Source organism: Panthera leo, chromosome B4, assembly GCF_018350215.1.
Source record: "Panthera leo isolate Ple1 chromosome B4, P.leo_Ple1_pat1.1, whole genome shotgun sequence".
NCBI classification, from domain to species: Eukaryota; Metazoa; Chordata; class Mammalia; order Carnivora; family Felidae; genus Panthera; species Panthera leo.
Window position 1 is genome coordinate 130837813 of NC_056685.1, and position 26660 is coordinate 130864472.

The 26660-nt window shown below is 58.6% G+C and overlaps 2 protein-coding genes across 5 annotated transcripts; both read left to right on the forward strand.

Annotated features, from left to right (window-relative positions):
* The first annotated feature begins 555 nt into the window (after nucleotides 1–555).
* SH3BP1 (SH3 domain binding protein 1) lies at nucleotides 556–13589 on the forward strand. 2 transcript variants are annotated; one of them, XM_042947754.1, is made up of 18 exons: nucleotides 556–655; nucleotides 1892–1934; nucleotides 2177–2281; nucleotides 3336–3412; nucleotides 3693–3804; nucleotides 3904–3980; nucleotides 4485–4629; nucleotides 5379–5447; nucleotides 5612–5702; nucleotides 6090–6235; nucleotides 6939–7050; nucleotides 7424–7505; nucleotides 7592–7672; nucleotides 8839–8955; nucleotides 9651–9748; nucleotides 10073–10226; nucleotides 11257–11351; nucleotides 12718–13589. In XM_042947754.1, exons 1-18 carry the CDS (start codon nucleotides 597–599, stop codon nucleotides 13128–13130), a joined length of 2076 nt encoding a protein of 691 aa, XP_042803688.1. In that variant the 5' UTR covers nucleotides 556–596; the 3' UTR covers nucleotides 13131–13589. The 2 variants fall into 2 exon arrangements, with proteins under 2 accessions (XP_042803688.1, XP_042803689.1); XM_042947755.1 differs by having other exon boundaries at nucleotides 13359–13589.
* A 1903-nt stretch (nucleotides 13590–15492) lies between these two features.
* On the forward strand, nucleotides 15493–21168 carry LOC122225107 (pyridoxal phosphatase). 3 transcript variants are annotated; one of them, XM_042947756.1, is made up of 4 exons: nucleotides 15493–16072; nucleotides 16439–16520; nucleotides 16793–17045; nucleotides 19873–20137. In XM_042947756.1, exons 1-4 carry the CDS (start codon nucleotides 15499–15501, stop codon nucleotides 20053–20055), a joined length of 1092 nt encoding a protein of 363 aa, XP_042803690.1. In that variant the 5' UTR covers nucleotides 15493–15498; the 3' UTR covers nucleotides 20056–20137. The 3 variants fall into 3 exon arrangements, with proteins under 3 accessions (XP_042803690.1, XP_042803693.1, XP_042803691.1); XM_042947759.1 differs by lacking the exon at nucleotides 16793–17045 and having other exon boundaries at nucleotides 19873–20110; XM_042947757.1 differs by lacking the exons at nucleotides 16439–16520; nucleotides 16793–17045 and having other exon boundaries at nucleotides 19873–21168.
* The last annotated feature ends 5492 nt before the right edge of the window (nucleotides 21169–26660 follow it).

Here is a 26660-nt window from a genome sequence, read left to right on the forward strand (position 1 = left end):
CTTCTCTCTCTCTCCCTCGCTCTGCCCCTCCCCCTCTCGTGCTGTCTCTTTCTCTCTTTCTCTGACTCTCAAAATAAAGAAACTTAAAAAAAAAAGGGGGGGTGTGTGTGTGAAAGTTATTTAAACCCACGGCCTGCAGGCCTGCGTGGGGGGCAGGAACCCAGAGGCCACCGCGGGTGGCCGGAGCCGGCTTACCTGCTTCCCGCCACCGGGGTTGGGCGGGGCGGGGCCGGGGGCGGGGCCGGGGGCGGGGCCGCCACACAACCTGTGGACGACCAGGCGGCCGCCGGCCCGACAGTCGCGGGGACCGGCCGGGGGGCCTGCGGGGGAGGGGGGGCCCGGAAGCCGGGGACGGGCGAGAAAACAAACTTGGAGAGAGGAGTGACCTGGGGGCTGGGGGCGGAGTCGCGCGCGGAGGAGGAGGGAGCGAGCGGCCGCCGGAGCGCGGCTGGCCCAGGAAGCGGAGAGCGCCGCCCACCCATCCGGGGAGAGAGCGGCACTGCGGGCGCAGGCAGGCTGGGCCGGGGGCTGCCGGGCCCTCGCCCCCCCCCCCCGCCCCCCGACCGTGACCCCGCGGCCCCCAGCCCGCGCCCAAGATGATGAAGAGGCAGCTGCATCGCATGCGGCAGCTGGCCCAGACGGGCAGCTTGGGACGGTGAGTGTCAACCCGCGCCTTCCCGGCCCCAAGCTCACCCCCGGCCCCGGCCCCTAGGGGATGAGGGGTGAGGGAGGCGGGGACGGCTGGACAGCCGCCCTCTGACTGGCCGGAGCCCCTCTCTTTCTCCCTCCCCTCTGGGATGCCACCCCCACCTCCCGGGGCTCTGGCCGGAGGGGCTAGGCCCTTTGGGGGAAAGGGGCACCCCCACCCCGATTGGAGCGGAGTGCAGGGAGGATCAAGGAACCTGGGTCTTCTCTGCCTCCATGCGCCTCTTGAGTGGATGGTCCTCCCTGGCCTCACTTGTCCCCTCTCTACAATGGGGACAGCTGACCATCTCTGGTTGCCTGAGGGAGGGGGAGGGGCGATCAGGGCCCCAGACCCTGGGGGAGGGGAGGAGACTAGGTCCCGTCGTGGAGGGCTGAGGGGCCTCCCTTGTCCAGCTGTGTGCCTCTTCCCCCCACCAAGCCCAGAGGCCTCCAGCTTGTCTCTCTTGCTTCTGCTTTTCCCAGCCTCAGGTGGAAACATCCCTGGGTCTCTGTTCTCCCTCCCCCCGCCCCCCCCACCCCCCCCCCCCCCCGCCAGCGCCTGAGCCCCTGGGGTGGAAGCCAGAAGTTTGGGGAGCACCCAGGGCCTGTTTTCTCTCCTCTGCCCCCTGTGTTGCGAGTTTCCCCATTCTCTGGGCCTCCGGGGAGGCGACTGGGTGTCCAGAGACCTGGCTCTAGTCTTCAGCTACACAGATGCCTGTGTGAGCCTGGGCAGTCAGGCCCCCTGGCTCCGGGCCTCAGCGTCCCGTGTGTCCCCGGGCAGGGACCCAGGGCCTGCCGACCACCCCAGGCCAGAGTCCTGCGTGACTGACAGCCCAGGAGTGTGTGAGCTCACACACTTCCCGTTCTTGGGGCCACCCTGGCCTCCTTCTCCCCGGGGTCAGCAGAAGACAGAGGCTGGGCCCTGGGGTGGCTTCTCAACTCCACTGCCTTGGGTTTCATCCGCCCTCTCGCAGGACACAGCCCTGGGTGGAGGAGGAAAAAGTCATGTATCCTATTCCCGCCCCCACGGAATGTGCTCCGACTGGGATGAGGCAGGCAGGCGGGCCACCCAGGGCGGCCTCCAACGAGGAGGGGCACTGGGAACGATCGGGGTCCAGGTGCCCTGTTGAGGGGGCAGGGGGAGGCAGGGGGTTTCCTAACCCGGGCCGCCTCAGCAGAAGCTCCTCCCTCCCCGCCCCCCCAACAGCACCCCGGAGACTGCCGAGTTCCTGGGGGAGGATCTGCACCAGGTACGTGCCCGGGCGGGTGGCAGGGCAGGCCCGCGCAAGCTCTCAGCAGAGGGCCCCGCGAGGACGAGGACGCCATTTGGGGGGTCGGGTTGAGTCATTCCCCAAGCTGTTGGCCATGGGGTCTCCAGGAGGAGGGAAGAGAAAGGTGGTTCCTGCTCTGGGAAAGAACAGGGCGGTGGGGGGGGTGGTGAGTGAGGGGCGACAACCTGCCACGCCGTGTAAACCCAGAGCCCCCCTCGCAGGTGGAGCAGCGGTTGGAGCCAGCCAAGCGGGCGGCCCACAATGTCCACAAACGGCTGCAGGCCTGTCTGCAGGGCCAGAGCGGGGCAGACATGGACAAGCGGGTGGTAAGTGGGGGCGGGGGCGGGGGGCGGGAAGGAGGGGCCTGGACCGAACACCTCTGTCCAATGGGAGAGGGAGGTCGGGGCTGGGGTCCCCCTGCTAGTCTGAGCCTCCGACACCAAGAGGGTCCAGACTGCTCTGTCCCAAGACCCCTCAGGCCATGTACCGATGAGGCTCTGCCTCTTCCCCATCCCCTTTTGGACCCCGACCCCATCTGCACCAACCCCCTGAGCCAAGGCCGGGCCTCGGACAGCACCTGAACTTCTCGATGCAGTCTGCACCCAGAGCAGAGCAGAGCAGGCCCCCTGCACTGAGGCAGTGGGGGAGGGCTTCCTGAAGGAAGTGGCAGTTGGGCAGATATTAATACTCACTGGTATTAATCAACAGCATTTGTAGACTGATCACCGCTAGTCTACGGCTAAGATAGGTTAATGCGTTGCCTCACTTAATTGCCCACGACACCCCCTAGGAGGAGGCTGCCTTATTAGCACTTTGTACCGAGGAGGAAATGAAGTCAGAGAGGTAAAGTCTTAAGGTCACACAGCTAGTAAGTGGCAAAACTGAGATTTGATCCCTGGTCTTTCCGGCCCAAGCTGGTGCTCCTAGTAACTCTCAGTGGGAGGGTTTTGAGCTCTGCAGTGACTCAGTCCAGCCACATATGCCCTGGGGCAGGGGAAGGTCCCCAGTGCCTCCGTTCTCCTTCCAACTGTGTCACCTTGGGCAAGCTCCTTGCCTTCTGTTCTTGGTTTTCTAGCGTGTGAGGGTACTTGGTCATTCCTTCCTGCCCAGTTGATTGGTTTCTGGGAGGGGAAAAGGGCACCCCAGGTGGGGTGGGGTCAGGGGACGGGGCCACAGGGAGATGTCACTCCTCCGGGCCTCATCATCATCCCGTCTCCACTCCTACCTAAGACTGTGGCCCTCCCGGCTTCCCTCTTCCCCTGTCCACACCCAGTGCCTCAGTGGGGCTCTGCCCCCCGAGAAGCCTGCCTTGTGCTTGGGTGGGGTGGAGGGAGGCTCACTGGGGGCCCCTGCTCACAGCCCGCCCTGCCCTTCCTGCAGAAGAAGCTCCCCCTCATGGCTCTGTCCACCACAATGGCCGAGAGCTTCAAGGAGCTGGACCCTGATTCCAGCATGGGGTGAGCAGGAACGGGGTGCCAAGCGGGGGATCTGGGCTGGGAGGGGTTCCAGGTGAGGGACGGGTGACCAGGATGGGGGTAGTTAGTGTCTTGAGCTGGGGGCGGGGGGCGGCGTCCAGGTCAGTGAGGGCGGCCAGGTCTGGGAAGGTGTTGGCTCAGCCAAGATTGAAGGACAGATAGAAGGGGCAGGGGGTGACGGGGAGGGAGGAGGCCCCATCACGTGTTTCCGGACGGGAGTGAGGAGCTGTGGGGGCTGGGCTCACCGGTGTTGTATCCACAGGAAGGCCTTAGAGATGAGCTGTGCCATTCAGAACCAGCTGGCCCGCATTCTGGCCGAGTTTGAGATGACCCTGGAGAGGGATGTCCTGCAGCCGCTCAGCAGGCTGAGTGAGGTGACCTGCCCCCTGCCCCCTCCCCGCCCAGCTTGCCCAGGCTCGGCTCCCACCTCCCCAGCCTGCCGACCCCCTCCCTCCCCGTGTACCTGCCCCCAGGAGGAGCTGCCGGCCATCCTCAAGCACAAGAAAAGCCTGCAGAAGCTGGTGTCTGACTGGAACACCCTGAAGAGCAGGTGGGAGCCATGGTCCCTGGGGGGGGGGTGTCCATGCCTAGATCAGCCCATAACGGTGGCCACAGAACCCACACTAGAACAGCGGGGACAGGGTCCACTGGGTAGTGTATGTACTTGGGGACTCATCTGGTCTTTAGGAACACATGTGGTGAGGGTACATGTGAGAGTTCCTCTCTGAACATGGGTGTGCGCGTGCGCGTGCCAGCCGGGGGTGACTCCAGAGCCTGGGGTAGCTATCAGGGATCCCCCAAGATCCCTGGACTGCAGGACGCCCCCACCCTCCACTCTGGAGCTCGGTGGCCGCGATCACCAAGCCCACCGCCAGGGGGAGCCCCTGAGCACTCATGGCCCAGGCTGGGCGGAGGCCCAGGGCAAGCAGAGCTCTGGGATGTTCATCCATAAATCCCGAAACCTTGGGCGGTCAGGCATGTGGAAGGGACACTTGGCTCTGGACATGCAACGGGGACAGTGACCCCCCCCCCCACACCTTGGGATCGTTGCCAGGCTCACTCAGGCAGCCAAGAACTCGGGCGGCGGTCAGGGCCTGGGCGGTGGCCCCGGCAGTTACAGCCACACGGCCACCGCCACCAAAGTGGAGACGCTGAAGGAGGAGGAGGAGGAACTGAAGAGGAAGGTGGAACAGTGCAAGGTGAGCGAGCACTTGGAGTTCCCTGGACGTGAGGGGGTGGCGAGGGCGGGTACTGACCCCATTTCACAGGGGAGGGAAGTGAAGCTCAGAGAGGTGATGTGACTCACCCAAGGCCACACAGCTAGGAAGCAACAGAGCCCAGGATCTGAATCCAGGCCATCAGCCTCCAAGCTGTGTGCACTCTGCCACTATCTTGTGGCCTCTTGTGTCTACACCGTACACGTCATTCCTGGGAGGCGGGGACTTGGGCTACTCACCACGGTCTTGGTGTGTTTGCTGAGTGAGCAGATGAATGAATGGTGACTAATACAAGCCACCGTGCTTAGGGTATGAGGCACAGAGATGAGGACTAGACGCCGTAAAAGTCCCTTAAGAGCCGGGGTGGCTCAGTCGGTCAAGCGTCTGACTCTTGATTTCGACTCAGGTCATGCTCTCGCGGCTCGTGGGTCCAAGCCCCGCATCGGGCTCTGCCCTGACAGTGCAGAGCCTGCTTGGGATTCTCTCTCTCTGTGCCCTTCACCTGCTTGTGCGCTCGCTCTCTCTCTCTCTCTCTCTCTCTCTAAACACACAATATATATGTAAGAGTTCGACGGGGGGTCCCTGTGGGCCATCCCCAAGTGCAAACCTTGGCAGAGAGAGGAGAGTTGGCCGGGGCCTTCCACGTATAGCTTGGACAAGTCACGAACCCCTCTAGGCCTCAGCTTCCCCTCTTGGCAAGGGGTGTGAGCCTTCCCCTTTCTGTCCCCAAGGACGAGTACTTGGCCGACCTTTACCACTTCGCCACCAAGGAGGACACATATGCCAACCACTTCATCCACGTGAGTCCGAGAGTGGGCTCCGGCCAGTGGAACTCAGGGGTGGACGCCAGGGGCCCCCTGAGACACCCTTCAAGATGTGGGAGGGAGGGGTGTGTTCTTAGGGACTCCAGGGGGGAGGCTCAGCTTCCCTCACCCACCCTGGGGCCACCCCCTTGTCCCCGCAGCTCATGGAGATCCAAGCTGATTACCATCGCAAGTCTCTGAGCTCACTGGACACGGCCCTGGCTGAGCTGAGGGAGAACCACAGCCAAGCAGGTGGGGACCCAGGCAGACCCAGGGGACCCCCCCTGCCCCCAGCCCTGCTCAGGGCATGTTGAGATGCTTGCACTCCATCCTGGGAGGCAGTAGGGAGCCCCGGATGAGTTCTGAGCAGATGCGTTCCGATTCGATTTGTGACTGAGAAGTCACTCTGCCGTGCAGAGTGATGGAATGAAGGGGAACAGAACAGGAGTCGGGAGACCTTTAAGAGGCAGGAGGGAAAGGGTGATGGCCCGGGCTAGGGGCGACACAGTGGAGGTGGGTAGATTCGAGAGAGATTGGGCAAAGCAGTAGCCCTTGAGGATGTCTGGGGGCGGGTGGGGTGGGGGCTGGCTGTCCAGGGACGGGGGGAGCCCGGGCCACTGATCTGTCTCGTCCCTGCAGACCCCTCCCCCTCGATGACGGCCGCCCCCTTCTTCAGGGTGTATGGGGTGTCACTGGGAACCCATTTGCAAGAGCTGGGCCGGGACATCGCCCTGCCCATCGAGGCCTGCGTCATGATGCTGCTTTCTGAGGGCATGAAGGAAGAGGTGGGGCCCGTGGGGGCAGGTCGGGAAGGGACACGGGGGCCGGAATCCTTAGAGCACAGGTGCCTGGGAGGCCACGGCCTCCTGTTGCCAAACTGACATCACGGCCCACTGAGTGACGTTCATGGGCAGCCGCTAAGCCGTAAACCCTTTCCACGTCTTGCTCCGTTTAGTCATCCCCAAAACCCTGGGAAGGAGCCTTCACCAGCTCCATTTTACGAGGGAGAGACGGAGGCCAAGAGGAACACGGGCCCAGTGGCACACGAGATGGTGTCAGTAAAGCCAGGGACCCCCGTGCAGTCACTGCCTCGCGCTGCCCTCATCCGTCCCGTGCACCTTGCCGGCACTGGTCTGTCGGCTCCTGCCCCGAGGACAGACCCTTAGACGCGGTGCCTACTCGCAGAGCGACCTGGGCTTCTAGACAGTGCTGCCGGGCTTCCTTCCTCCCTTCCGTGCCCACCCAGACACCTGTGCCCCCACTGCCTTCCCCGCTGCCCCCAGACTTCCCACTTCGCGCCGAGTCCTAGACCTTGAGAGTTGAGGGTGGCCACGCATCCTGTGGTCCCCACTCTGCCCGCCAGACCGGGTGGGGACACAGGCCCGGTGAGGGCCGAGCGCCCACCCCGAGCGAGCCAGGGCCTCCCGGCCAGGGCGTTCTCCCCTGCCGGCCCTCCGTGACCCCCGCCCGTTTCCTCTCGCACCCCAGGGCCTCTTCCGCCTGGCCGCTGGGGCCTCGGTGCTGAAACGTCTCAAGCAGACCATGGCCTCGGACCCGCGCGGCCTACAGGAGTTCTGCTCTGACCCCCACGCCGTAGCAGGTGCCTGCCCCGAGGAGCCCCGGGAGGAGGGCCATCCCCCCAGATCCCTTCCCCTCAACAGCCTGAAATGCTCCCGTGATAGTTTGGCTGAGGGCCTGATCATCTGCCGAGGAGACACCTCCAGAGACACAGGGGTCCTTAAAGTGGGGCCCATGATGTGTACATACATTTTTCTGGGACCAGGTCCACCAGCCTTCGGCATTTTCTCCAAAAGGCCCATGGCCCAAAGAAACGATCAGATCTAGACACATTAGTGGGAACAAGGGCCTGGTTCCCAACAGACGGAGAGAGCTGGGCACTGGCGTGGAGGTAGGGGGCTTGGGGGACTGTGTCTAAGCCCCGCCCCCCCACTCCCGCCCTGCCACCGCTTCAGGTGCCCTCAAGTCCTATCTGCGGGAGCTGCCAGAGCCCTTGATGACCTTTGACCTCTATGACGATTGGATGAGGGCAGCCAGGTGAGTTTATGCTGGGGAGGGCAGGGCTGCAGAGGTGGGGCCCCAGGGCCCTGGCCTGGCTCACCAGGTCTCTCCCTGCCACCCAGTCTGAAGGAGCCAGGAGCCCGGCTGGAGGCCCTCCAGGAAGTGTGCAGCCGCCTCCCCCAGGACAACCTCAGCAACCTCAGGTGAGCATTTCTGAAACCACAGCTAAGATGGCCTAGTCCTATCTTCCATCCTAGACCTTGAACCTCTGAAGCCACACCACCTGGCTTCAGATTCCCACCTCTGCCACCTTGTGGTCCGAGGCAGGTGAACTGACCGCTCTGTGCCTCAGTGCCCTCATCTGGAAAACACAGAGCATAGCAGTCCCTACCCCGCAGGGTGGCTGGGAGAGTCTCAGCTTAGCTCAATGCCTGACACATATATGGTGGTCAGCAGGTCAGCCGATTTAACTATTAAAACATTTTAGGGGGTGGTTCAGTCGGTTGGGCATCTGACTCTTGATCTCAGCTCAGGTCGTGATCGCAACGGTTCGGGGGATCGAGCCCCGCATCGGGCTCTGTGCTGATGGCTCAGAGCCTGAAGCCTGCTTTGGATTCTGTGTCCCCCGCCCCCGCCCCTCCTCCGCTCATGCTCTGTCTTGCTCTGTCTCTCAAAAATAAATAAATGTTGGGGCGCCTGGGTGGCTCAGTCGGTTAAGCGTCCGACTTCGGCTCAGGTCATGATCTCATGGTCTGTGAGTTCGAGCCTCGCGTCGGGCTCTGTGCTGACAGCTCAGAGCCTGGAGCCCGTTTCAGATTCTGTGTCTCCCTCTCTCTCTGCCCCTCCCCTGTTCATGCTCTGTCTCTCTCTGTCTCAAAAATAAATAAACATTAAAAAAAAAAAATTAAAATAAATAAATAAATAAATAAATAAATAAATAAATAAATAAATGTTGGGGCTCCTGGGTGGCTCAGTCGGCTGAGCGCCCGACTTCGGCTCGGGTCGTGATCTCGCGGTTCATGAGTTCGAGCCCCGCGTCGGGCTCCGGGCTGACGGCTCGGAGCCTGGGGCCCCCTTCGGATTCTGTGTCTCCCCGTCTCTCTGGCCCTCCCTGTTCACGCTCTGTCTCTCTCTCTCTCTCTCTCTCAATAATAAATAAACATTTAAAAAAAAAATTTTTTTAATAATAAATAAATAAATAAATAAATGTTAAAAGCAATCAAAAACAAATTTTAAGCCACCCGATGGGGTACCTTTGCCACTCTTTGGAAACCCCAGGCTGAGAAATTCTCAGGCCTCAAGGGCGTCAATGGGTGTTCATGGCCAAAGACGCCCTGTCCCTGGCCAAGCCCACCTTCTGCCTCCCCAGGTACCTGATGAAGTTCCTGGCACGGCTGGCCGAGGAGCAGGAGGTGAATAAAATGACGCCCAGCAACATTGCCATCGTCCTGGGCCCCAACCTGCTGTGGCCTCCCGAGAAAGAAGGGTGAGGGGCTGCAGCTTGGGGGAAGGCGGCCATCCCCACCCCACCCGTCCGCTGCTTATTTGTTCCCCCGGGCCTCAGTTTCCCCATCCTTGGAGTGGATCAAGCAGCTCCTCTTCTCCAGGCTGCCGAAGGGAGCGTGGACCCCACGGGGCTTTGGAGATAGGCATTCTGGGTGATACTGGTAGTGGGCTGCCTGGAAGGCTGGGAGCCCAGCGATTTCGTTCCAGCCCCGCCCCTCGACCTTCCAGAAATGCCTTTAGGAAGCTCACTCTCCGGACCTCCCACTGCTTCCTCTGTAAATTGGAGAGAAATCATTACCAGCTTTCAGGGGTTTGGCGTAGGGAATTAGACGAGCAAATGGAGAAATGTTTTATGCACCGTAAAGGGCGAGGGGTCATTATAATTCACCCGGCCACAGACGGCACAAAGATTTCATTCGTTTGCTGAGGACGATTACTTGGGCGAGGCAGCCTAGAGCCGAGAACTACGAGGAAGAGGGTCCCGTCCCTGGCGAGTGATGCCTGCTGTGGGTGAAGGAAGGGGAACATTTGGCACGTGGGCGACACATTTGTCATCCCCCGGTGGTCCCTGAGCTTTCTGAGAACAGGCACTTGGCGTGATTGGGCCACACAGAGTTGGGGTCGCTAACAGGTTGCAGAATGGATGGCTCACCCCTGTTCCTTTTTTTGCCCCAGGGACCAGGCCCAGCTGGACGCAGCCTCAGTGTCCTCCATCCAGGTGGTGGGCGTGGTCGAGGCTCTGATACAGAACGCGGACACCCTCTTCCCGGGAGGTGAAGTTCCCGTCTTTGTGAACGTGTCCCCTTGTGCCCTCATCTGCCCAGCTGGGTGCCCTCCAGACTTAGCTTCCATCCCTGGCGGCCTCATTATGAGGCCCGGAGCAAATTGCTTCTCTGCCGTGAGCCTCACTGTCTCCCCTGTACAATGGGGATGATCCTGCCTGCCTCGTGGGATTGTGGTGAGGCTCACGTGGGAGTAGGGAGGTGCTATGTGGTCCAGATAACGTCGGGGGAAAAGGAAAGAGGCCCTGATGTTGGCCGAGGCGGGAAGGCTGGCGGAGGTTCTGGAAGCTAAGACCTGCTTCCTTCTGTCTGCAGACGTCAACTTCAACGTGTCAGGCCTGTTCTCAGCCCCTGTCCCCCAGGACAAGGTCAGCAACAGGCCAGCTTCTGAGGAGCTTCCAACGATCGCTGTGTCCACACCCGCTCCAGCCCCAGCCCCTGCCCCGGCCTCAGCGGCTGCCAGGGAAAGGTAAGGACTGATGGAAATGAATGACCCCCATCTTTGCCCCAAGATGTCCAGCTTGAGGCACGATCTCCGGGCTTCCAACAGCATCTTGGGAAATGTCATTATTGTATTTTCCATCCCAAATACCAGGATTCCCCATTTGGAGTGGACGGGGTGGAGACCCAGAGGCTGTATTCCTCTCGGCCTCTAATGTGCCTCCTCGCTCGTCGTATGGCTGTTTACTGAGCACCCACTATGTTCCAGGCACTGTTTCGGGCCCTGGGGATTTAGGGAACTAGGGAGCTGATCAGCTGGAATTTTGTAAACACCTTCCAGTGTTCTCTTTGGTCCTTCAGATCTCGAAGGGCTCCGTCGTGCATGTTGTCTCCATACCAAACAGGCACTATTCTGTCATCACCCAGGCAGGGCGCAAACCGTGACTTTTCTCAGAGGAACAAAACAGACAGACGCTGGCCTTAGAGCTTGCTTTCCTAGGGCCGGGGAGAGAGAGCCAAGAAGTACATCCATAAATGGGTACTGTCATGGCAGGCAGTGATACGTGCCCTTACAGGAGAAGAGAGCAGGTTAGGGGGAGGGAGTGGGGCGCTGCTCTAGCCTGGGGATCAGGAAAGCCTCCCTAAAGAGGAGCGAACTGAGCAGAGACCTGGAGGAAACCCAGAAGGAGCCATGGCCGCCCCTTCTGCTCCTTGTCCGTTCTCTGCCTTCTCGTGGCTGGAACATTCAGTGGAGATCCCACGGAGGCCGAGAGCCGAGGCCCTGCTTTCTACCTGCCATCCTGGCCCATGGGGACCCACCCGTCACAGTGTCACAAGGAAGCCAGGGGTTCAGCGGACCCAAACTCTGGCCAATGCCAGGAGCGTCTTCTTGAGGGAGGGGGGCCCAGCCTGGGGACAGATCCCAGGCCCAGTGACAAGGGGCAGGGGACAAGTCCTGGGAGGATCCAAGGTTAGCCTGGTGCCTTGGGAGTCTCCCCAAGAGTCCAGACTTCTGGGAGATGGCCAAGCTGGACCCTGACCCTCTCCTTCTTTCACAGGATAGAGTCCGAGGCGCCACCCAGACCAGCCTCTCCCAAGGTCAGTAGGAGCCCCTCGGAGGCAGCCACTCCAGGGGAGGACATGGCTCGAAAGAGTAAGTTGGCCAGGGGAGGGAAGGGGGGAAGCGGGTGGGCAAGGAGAGGAGCTGGGCGATCAGACCATCTCGTGTTTTCGGACAGCTGGGAGGCCAGGAATCCAGGTGGCTAAGAGCCTAGGTTTGCTGCCTGACGCTCTGGGTTCAGATTCCGGTGCTGTGACCTTGGGCAGGTGACTTCACTGTCTGCCCCCTCAGCTTCCTCCTCTGTGTAATGAAACAATAACCACACCTACCTTGTAGGGCTGTTGGGCAAATTAAACGGTGCTCTCCTGGCTGGCAGCTGGTACCCAGTAAGTGCTCGATAAAGGTTAGCCCTCCTCCTGAGCGTAGCGGGGCTGTGGATTCCGGCCCCTCAAGAAGTCCAGAGATCAGAGTGAAGAGGTCGGATAGAGGCTTCAAAGGGCTGGTGGGCTGGGGGTGGAAAGAAACTCGGGGCTCCTCTGAGCCCCTTTGGTGCGCTCACCTGTTGACTTGGCCTAAAGCCCAGCAGGTGAGAAGGCGCAGGGTTCAGATGAGGGGTCACTGCCAGTGATCGGGACACTTGGGAGGGCCCAGCCAGCCCAGGAGGCACTGGAGTTTTCTCCCTGGGGGTACAATGGAGAGCTACAGGACCCTCCAGACCAGCATGGGGTTGACAGGTCACACAGGGGCCTTCCCGCAGGAGGAGGCGTCCAGCCACCATTCCTGGATGGGGGCAAGTGGGATAGGTGTTCACCAGAGCTCAGCACCTCAAGCCCCTGAAGGTCTTTGTGTCAGCCCTGGGAGGTCCAAGCTCTCATCCCATCTTAACAATGAGGAAACTGAGGCCCCAGGGGGCAAGCGATTTGCCCAAAGCCCACAGTGGGTGGAGGCAGGGCTAGGACCCGTGTCCAGGCCTCTTGGCTCCTCAGCTGCCTCACGCGATCGGAACGGTGTAGCAGGATCTCTGAAAACCAGGGTGGGTGGCTCTGGTGGCTCCTGAGAGGTGAGAGCGGCCCAAGAATCCAGAGGAACGGTGAGCGTTTCTTCATTCAACGACTGTGTATCGATCCGTGCCCCGCGCCGTGCTAGCCAGCGCCGCACGGGATGGCCTCGCTTAGTTTACGTTCCAGCCGGGGACTCAAGCAAAATAAAAACGGGCATAGTCATTTCAGAGGGCAGCAGGTCCTGTGAAGAAAATACAACAGGAAAATATGACAGTAACTCGAGCAGGGCAGGGGAAGGGACACGGAGAGAGAGAGGCCTAAGTGACAGGGAGCCGGCCGTGGAAACCGTGTTCCCGGCAGAAGGAATGGCAGGTACAAAGGTCCTGCGGTAGCATGGAGCTTGGTGGACTGGCCACAGGCAATGTGGATGCCTAACTGCCCCTGTCCTTCCTCCACAGCTAAGCGCCCAGCGCCAGCCCGGCCCACCATGCCGCCCCCCCAGGTCTCCAGCCCGCGCTCCTCCCCTCCAGCCCCACCCCCGCCCCCTGGCTCTGGCAGCCCTGTGACCCCCCAGGCCCTGCCCCGCCGTCTGGTCGGCAGCAGCCTCCGGGCCCCCACGGTGCCACCCCCTTTGCCCCCCAACCCCCCGCAGCCCGCCCGACGCCAGAGCCGGCGTTCGCCAGCCTCCCCCAGCCCGGCCTCCCCGGGGCCGGCCTCCCCTAGCGCAGTGTCTCTGAGCATGCCTGTGCAGGTGGACCTAGGGGTGGCCACAGAGGAGGGACGGGCCCCTGAGGTTGTAGGCAGGGCCTCCACTCCCCCGGCCATCCCCCCTCAACCCCGGCCCAGGAGCCTTGCCTCAGAGACCGACTGAGCTGGCGGTTTCCCCTGCAACAGTCAGCATCTCCTCCCTCCCACCGGTCTACCCGGGACACAGCCCTCGCCCTTCCCAGGGCTGGGGGCCTCCAGCCTCTGCCTACAAGTGCCTCGGTGCCCGCTGGGTCGGCCCCCCTGGCAAGGAGGACTCAGGCTAGTCCTCCACTTCCAGACCTTTTCCTCCTGAATCCACACTGGGCTTGGGGGCCCCTCACCCGACTCCCAGCTCTCTGGCAGGGTCCCAGGGGAGCCGCCGGAAGGAAGGAGGGGCCTGCCCGCCCCTACAGGACTCTTATTTGTCTCTTGCCAACGTATTTTTTTGTAAGGCTGGTAAATAAATTATTTTGGACAACACCGGAGCAGCTGCCCAAATGCTAGTTGGTTTTTTCTGCCCTCCAAATAAAGAAGCCACTTTCATAAAGGGGAAGATCTTTCCTGTTCTTTGCCTCCTTTCTTTCTTGCTGTCTGGAATGATAAGAGCCGGCATTTTTAGCTCTTACTCTGTGCTATACATCGTGCTTTTCCACGCGTGGTTTCCAGGGACTCCTCTCCCTGGGAAGTGGATCCCGTCACCTTCCTACAGGTTGAGGGGACTGGGGCTCAGAAAGCGACCTGCCAGACACACAGCAATGGAGGCATGGACGTGGAAGGAGGACGCGGGTCTGATTCCAGAGCCTGGGCCCGTCCCTCACATCCAGAGCAATTAACTGCCTAGTGTTCCACTTTCCTCATCCAGGAAACAGTACAGCAGTTTCCACCCCAGGACTGTCGTTCCGAGAATGAAACGGGACATTCCTATAGAGACCAAAGCATCACCCTTGCACACAGAAGCGCCCTATAAGCACTGGCTCCCGTGAATGCCAATCCCCCCCACCCCTGGTGTTCTCAGAGTAGGCAGGAAAGGCTCCCTCGAAGAGCAGGGATGGATCTGCCTGCAAACCGCTGAGGCTGCTGGGTGCTGCACCCTGAGCCGGACCCCGGCCTCAGCCCAACACCCAGGGAGCTCCTGGGAACAGACACGCAGGAGAGGTGACAATCAGAATCAAGTATAATGGCACCGGGAGCCCATGTGAAACCAGTTAGGGGCTGACCACCGAACCCAGACTCCTGTCTTTGTGTGTGGAGGGCACAGGTAGGCTTTGTGGAAGAGGTGATTCAAAGAGGAGTCTTTCAGGAGTTGACCAGGTGAAAAAGTCAGGGGAGAAGGAAGAACATTCCAGGCTAAGGAGACCACCTACTACAGGAGCAAAAGGCCAGCGGGCATTGGGGACCGGAAATTATCTGAGCCTCAGAGAGGGTTGATAGGGTGTGGCTTTTCCCAGGTTGCTCCTGGAGGTCAGGTCTTCAGAGCCTTCTCACAGACAACTCGGAATTTTGACACATGCCTCCCCAAGTAGGGACTTAGGCAGCTAAGTCACGCTATCGCTGCTGCCTGAGCCACTGACTACTGTTGCTCTGGCTCCTTCCCTCCCCAGGGTGCTTAGTGACAGGCTGCCTCTCGCAGCCTGGTGACCCAGTGCCTCTCCACCCTGGCCTCACAGTACAACCCCTATGTCATTAAAAAACAGCAAATAAATAAATAGTCTCGGGCCCCACCCAATTAAGTCAGGATCTCTGGGGTGCTGCGTCGCTTTGGTATTTTTAAACAGCATTTGTCAAAGTCACCGATCTGTACATGTAAGATCTGCACATCTTACTTGTATGCAAATTAAACCTCAAAATACATGTTCCCCGGGGGACTCTACCAGCCAGCGTCGAGAACGACTGGTCTAGGCCAAGGGCCCCAGCGCTCGAGAAGACACTATGCGCCTCTCTCCTAATCATACCCACACGCTTCTCAGGACTTGGCTCAGAACCGGAGCGTCCAAGGTTCAGAGGGCAAGGGGTTCTGACCCAAAGGCAACATCTCCCTTAGCATCTGTTTTCCTCCTAGCAACTAAGCTTCTGATTGGCTGGGGAACGTAAGTGCGGCTCTCCGCTCCAGATTTTCTATTCGTAACTCTTTACTGGCCAAGAAGAACGTCAGTTTATCCTTTCAAAGCCTAGTCGGGGTTGAAACTCGGCGGCAACTGGCCTAGCAGAGCTGGGGGGAGGGGCGAAGGGCTAGGCTCGGTCTTTATTGGCCTCCGCCCCTCGGCCGCGGCCGCGATTCACCGTGCTCTCCAGGCTCTGTTAGCTCGGGGCCTCGGTCCTCTCCGAGGTTCTTGCCCCCATTGGCCCGCGGGCCAGGCCGTGACTCCGCCCCCTGGCCCTTCCCGCGCGTCGATTGGCAGCGGCGGGGAAGGGGGCGGGCTGCGGGCGAGCGCGCCGTGCCCGCAGAGGGAGAGCCGCGCGGCGTGCGGGCGTGCGAGCGGCCGGCCGGCTGCATGGCGCGCTGCGAGCGGCTGCGCGGCGCGGCCCTGCGCGACGTGCTGGGCCGGACGCAGGGGGTCCTGTTCGACTGCGACGGGGTGCTGTGGAACGGCGAGCGCGCCGTGCCGGGCGCCCCGGAGCTGCTGGAGCGGCTCGCGCGGGCGGGCAAGGCGGCGCTGTTCGTGAGCAACAACAGCCGGCGCGCGCGGCCCGAGCTGGCTCTCCGCTTCGCGCGCCTCGGCTTCGGGGGCCTGCGCGCCGAGCAGCTCTTCAGCTCCGCGCTGTGCGCCGCGCGTTTGCTGCGCCAGCGCCTGCTCGGGCCGCCGGAAGTGCCGGGCGCCGTGTTCGTGCTGGGCGGCGAGGGGCTGCGCGCCGAGCTGCGCGCCGCGGGGCTGCGCCTGGCGGGGGACCCCGGCGAGGACTCGGGCGCGGCCCCGCGCGTGCGCGCCGTGCTCGTGGGCTACGACGAGCACTTCTCCTTCGCCAAGCTGAGCGAGGCGTGCGCGCACCTGCGCGACCCCGACTGCCTGCTCGTGGCCACCGACCGCGACCCGTGGCACCCGCTCAGCGATGGCAGCCGGACCCCCGGTGAGCGCGGGGCTGGCGGGGAAGCAGGTGGGGTGGCAACCTGCGCTTCACCTCCGCGCCGAGGGGAGAGGGGCGAGGAAGGGGTGTCTCCAGGTGACAGGTGGGGAACCGGAGAGATGCGAGGGCGGTTCCCACCCTGCAGGAGCCCAGGGGAGCGTTTTCATGGCCACGTCTGGTAATTCTTGAAACTGCCACCACTCGAGGGTCAGTATAGTAGGGTCTCCGTTTAACAGATGAGGAGACTGAGGCCCGTTGTGGTTCAGGGGGGTTGCAGGCGGAATCCAGGTCCTCGACCCCCCAGCCCTAGCCTTACCGAACCAGCCTCAGGGATTCCTGTCATTTTGTCCTACCCGCCATCGGGGTGAGGTCGGAGAGTTGGGAACAAAGCCTGGAAGGATTGTCCCCCCGTCGAGCGGTTGGAACACCATTGGCCCGCGGCAGATTGTAGGTGGGTGTGCGGGGAGCCTTAGAGGTGGATGGAGTTTGACCCAGGGCCCTGTAATCTTAAATTACATAACGTCGGAGCATCTCTGTCCTGGGTGTAGAATGGGATTGCTAACCATGCCAGTTTCCTCAGAGGGAGAGTGATCAGGGTGAGTGCCTGGCACATAGTAGGTGCTCAGATGGTGTGGGTTGTATCCAGAGCCCTCTCCTGTTAGTACAGAGCTTCATGAAGTACCTTGCTGTTTGTTCTGACGTAGTTTCTAAATTACTCCGGAGCTGGGAGTTACTGTCCCGTTTCTCAGATAAAGAAACTGAGGCTAAGAGAGGGGAAGTGAGCTGCCCAAGAACAGGAAGACCTGAACTTGGCTCTTGTGGCCACCCCAGCCCCCACCCCAGCCCCATCCAAGGCTCTGTTTGCTGCTGTCATCTGGATGTTCAGGCCTGCAGAGGAGGCGGGAGCAGGTGGAGGCTCCTACATCTTGGAGGGTTTGAATCAGTCAAGAGCAGACGGTGGCAGAAGCTGACAGTGGTGAGTGTGTGTGGACAAGTCACTACCCAAGTCAGGAGGCTGAAGGTAGGGACAGATCTCCACCATTCCCTCCTCGCCGGTCACCTGGGCCATGCTATGAAAAGTGAGTTTCTCCCTGGAGGCTCACGGTTCAGGTTAAGACTGGGTTAAGGGGCCCTCTAGGACTCAGGAAGGGTGGTGTGGACGAGCCCGAGAGAGGGGCTGCCTGCCCCTTTTATCTCTGGCCCCACCTGATTGGGTCACTGGCCCTGTTGATTGTTCCCCCAACCTAGAGGGGGAAGCAGAGGCTCAGCCGTGTTTGTGCACAACTGACAGAGGCGGCTTTGAAACGGTGGTATAGAAATGTACTAAAAAAGTCCCGCTGTGCGTAAAATCTGAACTAACGCAGCGGGGGTCTCTCACCCCCGTTTCCCCCTCCTTTCCCCTCCCCTGGTGGGTCTCCTAAATGTGTGTTTACCTTCTTGCCCACATGGCAGTCACTTGAACTGGCAAATAGAAATGCCTGCTGTCTGAGGACTATGTCACCAGTAAAACACGTGACAGCCTTGGATGACAGGATGTTAAATGAAGTGGGATAATGGTAGTCTGAGGACAGAGCTCTCTTCACAGTTGCCCCTGCCAGGATGCCCGCTCCCCTACGGTAGGGATCCCTGTTGCATTCGCTGCTCTGTGCCCAGTGCCTAGCACAGAGCCTGGTAACTATTGGCTGAGTGGATAAAGTGGGCCGTGGGGGGGCTGAGGGCGATCAGCTCTGTCCTGGTGGGAAAGGAGATTGCCGACCCGGCCGAGACCAATCTTGAGCCGAGAAAAACACTTTGGGGGTGACTCAGTTGAGCCCTTCCCATCCCGGAAGGAATTTCTAACCCGGGAGGCAAATGGCTTTTCTTCCCTACCCAGTTATCAAGAAAGCAAGCACATTCTAGGTCGGATGTCAAGGAGAGCCTCCCAGGAGTGTTGCTCCGGGTTAGCTCCGCCCTGGTCCTGTGACGCTGGGGAAGTTCCTCCTCCTCCCCCTCCTCCTCTGGGGACTTGCTGGGCTGAGGATTTCTTGTCTTTTTTTTTTTTTTTTTTTTTTTTTTTTGAGAGAGGGACAGATCATGAACAGGGGTGGGGAGGGGTGGGGCAGGGAGAGAGAGAGGGAGACAGAATGGGAAGCAGGCTCCAGGCTCTGAGCTGTCAGCACAGAGCCCGACGTGGGGCTCGAACCCACGGACCGTGAGATCATGACCCAAGCTGAAGTCGGATGCTTAACCGACTGAGCCACCCAGGCGCCCTGAGGATTTCTTGCTTTCGAGCCTGCTTTATCGTTCTGTAACTTTGGCTTGACTGCTCAGAATGTCATCCTTTGTGAAAGGAGAGAGGCCCAGGGCATTTGGGGTCAACCCGATGGTGTACTGACAATTGTTTCATAACTGGGGGGGGAGGGGGGCTTAACTGATACCATTTCCCAATTTCTGTGGCACAAGTACTCCCAATGGCCAATTTCAAGCTACCAGCATAACACTGACTGTGGAGTTGGGAAGGTTTGTGCACACACCATTATACAGTATTTCCGCCATTACAGATGTAAGCAATCTCGAGAGCATAGATGATGCTAGCATAATTAGGAAGAAATGAGTTTTGAGAACTTAGTGCCTTTGTTTTCAACAATTAATTTGTACGTTTAGACGGTAAGTTGACTTTTCATCGCGGCTTTAACAAGCAGTTCACCAAATTCCTGAAAGTGAAGCATTCAGCACTCCCAAGCCGGGACAAGCCGGCCCAGTGCATGACTGGGTCAGACCCACCCGAACACATATCCTTTGTCTGCTGCTCGCGAAGCTGTGCAGCCCCGGATGAGTTACTCAGGGTTCACAGAGCATCAACTTTCTCATCCGTGAAATGGGCTTCCGTGAGCACCCAGCACAGCCCACTTTAGAATGTGCTCAGTAAATAGTGATTATCATCATCGTTTGTTCAGGGACATTAATGCGAAGGCAGAACCGTCTGGCACAAAGATGTGCCTGTGGGACGGGCACAGTGGACTCATTGTGTGGGCCAGGAAGGTACGGGGCTGGGAGTCAGGACTGCCCTTTTCTAAACAGTCCTCCTATTGTTAAATTCTTGGGCATGTCCACAGTTTTGCTTATTATAGTTACTGGGGCCGCGGACATCTTCAAGCATGTAGCTTTTTGTCTCCAGTTTGACTTTCTCTGCCTGTGATCGCCTTCCCGGCCGAGGCCGACTGGGGCAGAGGTGCGAACGTTTCTGTGCCCTGCTGCGTTCCAAAAGGGCTGTGCCAGTTTCTGACGCCAGGAGCCCACATTCCTGTGGCGGTAACCACACTGCTGTCTATTAAGTACTTGCCGCTTTCCAAACCGCTTGCCCCTGCGAAGCCCACAGCACCTCTTGAAGGTGGGCAATTATCACTTGGATCCTCCTTTTCCAGTGAGCCCAGGGAAACTCAGAGAGGGTCACGTGGCTTGCCCAAAGGCACACAGCTGCCAGGGTCCAACAGTGAACCCCAGACGGGACTGACCGAGCCGGGCCCGGTTACACGCAGTGGCTCACTCACTCAGCCCCTACCGGGCCATGTTAGAGATGGGGAAATGGAGGCACAGCGAGGTTAAGTGGCCTTCCCGAGGAGGGTGGAGCTGAAGGAGCCCGAATCCAGGCATCTGGTTGCACTGTGTACTCTTAACCACTACACGAAGACTGGGAAGATTTTGACCCATTGCAGTGCCTAATTTAACCCCCGTGCCACGCCGCCTCCCTGGAATTCTGTTTCCAAGCCTGCATGCCTCCCCTGCGACCGCTCGGCACTGACCACGTCTCCATCTCCCTGCAGGCACCGGGAGCCTGGCTGCTGCAGTGGAGACAGCCTCGGGCCGCCAGGCCCTGGTGGTGGGCAAGCCCAGCCCTTACATGTTCGAGTGTATCACGGAGCACTTCAGCGTGGACCCCACCCGCACGCTCATGGTGGGTGACCGCCTGGAGACCGACATCCTCTTCGGCCACCGCTGTGGCATGACCACCGTGCTCACGCTCACAGGCGTCTCCCGCCTGGAGGAGGCCCAGGCCTACCTGGCGTCTGGCCAGCACGACCTCGTGCCCCATTACTATGTGGAGAGCATCGCGGACTTGATGGAGGGGTTGGAGGACTGAGCCCACCCGACCAGCAACCGCACCCCTCCAGCCCGATCCCGTAGATGGAGGCGAGGGGCCAAGAGCTGCCGGCCCCTGGGCCCCGTTTTCTGCAGCCTGGTGGGGTTGGGACCCAGGGAAGGTGTGAGGGCCCTCACGTCCCCTCCCAGTGGTGGCCGGGCACTCTCTGCTGTTCCGGAGGCTGTCCCCCTACCCCTACCAGTTCGCCCTGGCCTGACCCAGCCAGGTGGCCTTATTTCCTGCCTCGTGAACTCCCCTCTTTGAAATCTGGGCCTTGTGCCCGCTGAAGATTTCCCCTAACCCTGAGCACTTAATCCCCAACTCCTTCCCTGGGGCCTCTAGAGCCCTTCCTCCCTCCAGTCCTGGCCTTGGGTTCCTGCTGACCAGTCAGAGGTCTAGGGAACCACCGGCCACTATCGTCCTGATCCCTGAGTGGACCAATCAGAAGGCAAAGTGACAATGACCCTTTCAGGTCCTCACTCCTGGGTAGCCCGATCAGAACACCAGGTAATAATGACTCACTGGTCTCTTCGATCCTAAAGAGAACAACCCAGAAGTCTGAGAGAGCGTGGCCTCTTGACAATCTGGATCTGACTGGACTAGCTAGGGGTCCAGATTTCTGTCCACGCGTGTCAAGTGCTGAAGACACCCACCCCTCCACAAACGTTGTGATCCGGGGAGGGCCCACCCAATGGCTCTGGGGGCTTCTGTGGCCGAGAGCCCCACCTTTCCCTGATCATGGTACTGGTATCAGTCCAGCGTTGATGGTGGCCACAGCTGGGGGGGGGCGGGGGGGGGCTTTTGTGTCCCCGTGTTGTCAGTGTTTGCTGTGCCACTTCTCCCCCGTGCTCGCCCCCGGCTATTTATTTATTTATTTATTATTTATTTATTTTCGTGTGTCAGTGATGGTGGGGGCTGGGCCTTCCCGCCACTTCCGCCTCTGTCGTAACCAGCCGTCCCGTACTTAATAAAGTGCGAGCGGGAAAGCCTATGTGGCCTCGAGTGTGTGTGGGCCACGGGGCGGGAGGAGGACCCCCCCCCCCCCCCTGCCTGAGCCGGGTCCCCACAGCACTGGCCGGCTTGGCAACCTTCCTCCGCAGGAAATGACCCACCCCGGTCGCAGAGCGTTTTCTTCTTTTTCTAGATGTATTGATTTGTTCTGAGAAAGAGGGAGCATCCCAAGCAGGCTTTGGGCTGTCGGCACAGAGCCTGACGTGGGGCCGGAACTCACGAGCTGTGAGATCATGACCTGAGCCACAGTGAAACCAAGAGTGAGCGTCTTAACCCACTTAGCCAGCCAGGCGCCCCCGCGGAGTGTTTTCCTGTGCGCTCAGCCCAGTAGCGCTTGATGCCCCGCTGGGTCTTTACATCCTGATGTGTTTCAGTCCTTCCGAAAACTCAGCCAGTTTGTATCGCTCGGCCCCTTTTGCCTCTTGGGGAATGAGGATCAGAAATGCGGTGTTAACTTACACAGCAGCACACGTCTAGAAAGCGTGATCTCCTGAGACAGGGTTTGAACTCCCGTTAGCGGATTCCAGGGGGCTACAGCGCCCTCTCTGCAGAGACCCGAGAGGAAGGAGGTCCTGGCTCTCTGGGAGCTCAGGTGAGCTCCTACACCCCCATCCCACCCACCTTCGGGCTCCCCTCCCGCCTGGGATGCTCCTGTGACTTCCCCCCACCCCCCGCAGTGAGCTGGCTGAGGGGCTGCGGGCGGGGAGGTGTCACGATTGCTCCAGGCCTGACTGTCACTGATTGGCTTGTCGCGAGCTTGCACAAGGCCTTCCCGCTCAGCCTGTTCCCTCCTGTGTCAAGCGAGGGGTGCGAGGTCTGGGCGATGTTCTCCAGGGTGGTTCTTCTGGGGAAGAGAAAGTGCTGACTGAGCCCGGCTGCCTCATGAAGTCAGAGCCCATTTTCCCTCGCGGGGACTTCTGGCTGTGACAGGAACTCAGCTCGGCCTGGCTAAGGCATGAGGAGTTCATTGTCGGCCCCTGCGAGGTGCTCCAGCCCCCCCAGGTGCACCCGCCTTTAGCTGTGCTCATCCGACCGACATCCAAGGGCTGAGGCCACATGCCCATCTCAGAACCTGCGCCGGAGGGGATAGAGCAGAGTTCTTGGCTAGCCTGGGACAAGTTCCCGCCACCCCACCCCCCACGTCCCCAAGGAGTGCCCACCTCCCGGCTCCGCTCTGGACCTAGCGGCCCCTCCCCACCGTCCCTGTGGACAGAAACCTGACTTCCTTGAGCGGAGCACACGGTGGCCTGTGAATCAGAAGGGGGAGGCAGCCCAGTCCCAGGAAGTGACTCTTGATTGGTTTAAAGCTTGAGTCTGAGCCAATCATGGTTATTTGATTCCCCGGCTATCCAGTGATTGGTTTAGCCATGGACTTGCGGTACACTTCTGACCCGCAAGACGGGGAGGGCTGTTGGGAGATCCTGGGAATGTTTGCCCCGCTTTCAAAGAAGGACATGGTTGGGGGTGCCTGGGTGGCTCAGTCGGTTAAGCTTCCGACTTTGGCCCAGGTCATGATCTCCGGGTCCTCGAGCCCCACGCCCACCTCTCTGCTGTCCGCTCAGAACCTGCTTCAGATCCTCTGCCTCCCTCTCTCTCTGCCCCTCCCCCGCTCATGTTCTCTCTCCCTCTCAAAAATAAATATTTTGAAAAGAAGAACATGGCCGGAGGAGGGAAACACTCTTCTGGGCTTTGGGTGCAGAAGTTGTTGGCAGCCATTCTGTGATCATGAGACCCACCCAACAGACTTCTCCACTTCAGGTGGCAGAGCAGAAAGATGGGAAGAACTTGGGGCTGGCTGTTTCCCCCAACTTTTTAATTTTAATTTTTAAAGTTTATTTTATTTATTTTTGAGAGAAAGAGAGAGAGAGAGAGAGAGAGAGACAGCAAGAGGGGGAGGGGCAGAGAGAGGGAGAAAGAGAGAATCCCAAGCAGGCTCCACACTGTCAGCACAGATCCTGATGTGGGGCTCAAGCTCACCAGCCCTGAGATCATGACCTGAGCTGAAATCAAGAGTTGGACACAACTGACTGAGCCACCCAGGCGTCCCAATTTTAATTTTATTCTAAGGATGTTATTTTTAAGAAATCTACACCCAACATGGGCTTCAAACTCACAATTCTGAGATCAGAAGTCCCATGCTCTGCCAACTGAGCCAGCCAGGTGCCCCTTCCCCAACTTTTAATTCAGAAAAAAGGTTTGTTGTTTAATGTTTCTTTATTGAGAGAGAGAGAGAGAGAGAGAACAAGCAGAGGAGGGGAGAGCAAGAGGGAGGGAGAGAATCCCAAGCAGGCTCCGTGCCGTCCACGCAGAGCCCCACACGGGGTATGATGTCATGAACAGGGAGATCATGACCTGAGCCAAAACCAAGAGTCGGACACTTAACCCACTGAGCCACCCAGGCACCCCCAGAAAAGTTTTAAACCAATATCTCAGGAAGCTGATGACCCCAATCCACGAAATGAAACAACTCCTTCCCACTACGCTCTCTGGTGTCCATAATTTCCGGTTTTGTCTCCCTCCTCCACCCCCACCCCCACCCCCATCCACTACCTTCTTGGTGACCAGAGGCCTTGGAGAGACTTTCTGGTGACTGCATGATGTTTCCCTTTGGAGGTGGCTGTGAGGCCAGTGACAGGAGCTCAGATTCACTGAAACCTGAGCTCGGCCTGCCTAGCATCACCTTCCCGCCTAGCACTCCGGTGATTTCATTTTCACCATTCAGAGGAACCACAACCAAGGGATGGTCCCTGTGGCTTTTCCCGCATTTCCTTATATGTCCAGTAGACCAAGTCCCCGCGAGTTGGAGTCGTCTCTAAATTCCATGGGTAACTTTTACCATGAGTAACTCAGCACCACACAGCTGCCACGTGGCGCCTCGGCTACTCGGGAACCGAAGGTTCCTCATCCCTGCCCTTCCTTTCTCTTCCCAAACCACATGTTTCCATGAGCCTGGGCGGTTCTAGCAAATCCCACTTCTCCGACACCACCTAAAAGGGAAAGCTGTTTCCTCTACCCGCAGAACACTTCTGACACCAGATGTCTGGGTTTTCCTGCACCGAGGAAGTCTGTAGTCTTCTGTGGACACCAACTGGGTGTCCTAGAATTCGATCCTGGCACCACCCAGAGTTAGTGACGACTCCACAGGTCCACAGGTTAAGGGTCCAGTCCCATGAGACTCCCTTTCCCCCCACCTCCACCTTCCTCCTCCCCCCGCCACCCCCGCCCCGATCAGATGCCACTCGAAAGTCCCGGGTGTCACCTGAGCTTCTGACCGACTGGCTATAAATTGGAAGTTCCCAAAGCCCCCTTCTCAGATTCAATCATATGCTGTAACAGCTCACAAAACTCAGGGAAACACTTATGTTTACTGGTTTATTGTATAATAAATGATATGTAAAGATACAGATGAACGGCTGGATGGAGAGATGCACAGGGCAAGGTCCAAAAGGGTCCCAAGTGCAGGAACTTCTCTCCCCATGGAGTTAGGGTGATGTATGCCTGCCAGGAACTTCCAAGGGATTTAGGAGCTCTGTGTCAGGCACCTGAGTCAAAGACCAAACATTAAAACAAAAGACGTTCCCAGCTCTTTTGTCACTTAGGAAATCCCAAGGGTCTTAGGAACACTGGTAGGAACTGGGGTCAGAGACCAAATATACATTTCTTATTTTCTCATATCCCCCAAGTTTTATTTTTACTGTTTTTTTAATGTTATTTTTGAGAAAGAGGAAGTACAAGCTGGGGAGGGCCGGGGGGGGGGGGGAACAGAGGATCCCAAGCAGGCTCTGTGCTGACAGCAGAGAGTCTGATGCAGGGCTCGAACTCACAAACCAGGAGATCATGACCTGAGCTGAAGTCAGATGCTTACTGGAGCCAAGCAGGTGCCCCTTCCCCAACTTTTAATTCAGAAAAAAATGTTTGTGGGTTTTTTTAATGTTTATTTATTTATTTTGAGAGAGAGAGAGAGGGCATGAGCAGGAGAGGGGCAGAGAGAGAGGGAGACAGACTCGAATCCCCAGCAGGCTCCGTGCTGGGCCACCCAGGTGCCCCCAACTCCCCAAGTTTTAGTTTAGAGAAGTTTCAAAACAGCAGAAAAGGTGCAGCAGTGGGATAATGAACCTGGATCCCCAGTTGTCAACATTTGACCAATTTGCTCAATCACCCTTTGTATATATCTTGCACTGATTCACTTGAGAATACTTAGCAGATGTTAACATTGTTCACCCCAAATCCTTTAGCTGGCCTCTCCTAGGGGCAAGGACTAATCCTGGATTATGGCCACATAGAAAAGCTAGGACTGTCTCCGCAGCCATGCTCCACAATCATACAAGAACCCAGATCCCAGATGATTTCATCGAGCCACTGAATTAGCTGCCACGGAAACCTCCTCGGTCCAGATTTTTGTGATGTGAAAGTTTCCCTTAATTTTAAGATGATTTCTGTTGATGGGGCACCTGGGTGTCTCAGTCAGTTAAGCGTCTGACTTCAGCTCGGGTCATGATCTCACGTTTCGTGAGTTCGAGCCCCGCGTCGGACTCTGTGTGGACAGCTCAGAGCTGGGAGACCGCTTCGGATTCGGTGTCTCCCTCCCTCTCTGCCCCTCCCCCCACTTGTGCGCGCGCGCTCTCTCTCTCTCTCTCTCTCTAATAAACATTTTTTCTATAGTTTTTAGAATGATTTCTGTTGAGTTTTCTGTTACTTGCCACCCAAAAACTCTCCTGATACACAGGCCCCAGGCATATTCTAGAAAACATTAAAATGCACCCCCTTCCCTTAAGTCCCACATTAAATATAGGCGGGGCGGGGAGGTTGCTATGCATTTCCAAAGCATTTTTATACGTTTGAGACATTATTTGGCCATGGGGATCTAAGGTAGGAGTGACCAACCTCTAGGAAGACTTGGACACACTTTTGAAATAAGAAAATTCAACCCAAGAAAATTGTTTCCAAATGTTTCTGTTTTTACCACCACCAGGTTTTAAGCGGGAGTACAATAAAGGTTGATTCATTTCCCAGTTTTACCATTCCAGAGCCAATACATTTTTTCTCTTCAGGTCTCAAATATTTTCTAAGCTCTTAAAGAGCTCTCCGCTTCCTGCGAGTCTGTAATTATGGCAAAAGAAAACGTTACAAAAATAAAGACTCATGCCTGAGCCCTAGAGGGCTAATGAATGGCAGGGCCTCAACCCCACCCAGACCTCCTGGGAGAGGAGAGGTAGTTCCCCAAAGACGAGTGAGGGCCTGTAATCAGAAGGGGGACAGACACCAGGGGGGAAGGCAAAAGTGACAGGAGCCCACTGTGTGTGGGGAGGTGGCTGTCTGGGCAGCAGACGAAGGCAGGGAGGTAAGACGGATGGGCAAGGTAAGTGGGGGCTGGGAGAGTGCCTGAGCTTAGGGGGCATCCCCCCACCCTGCCACCGTCCCTTCTTCCCTTCATGGAGCAGGAGGAAACGATCACTGGTT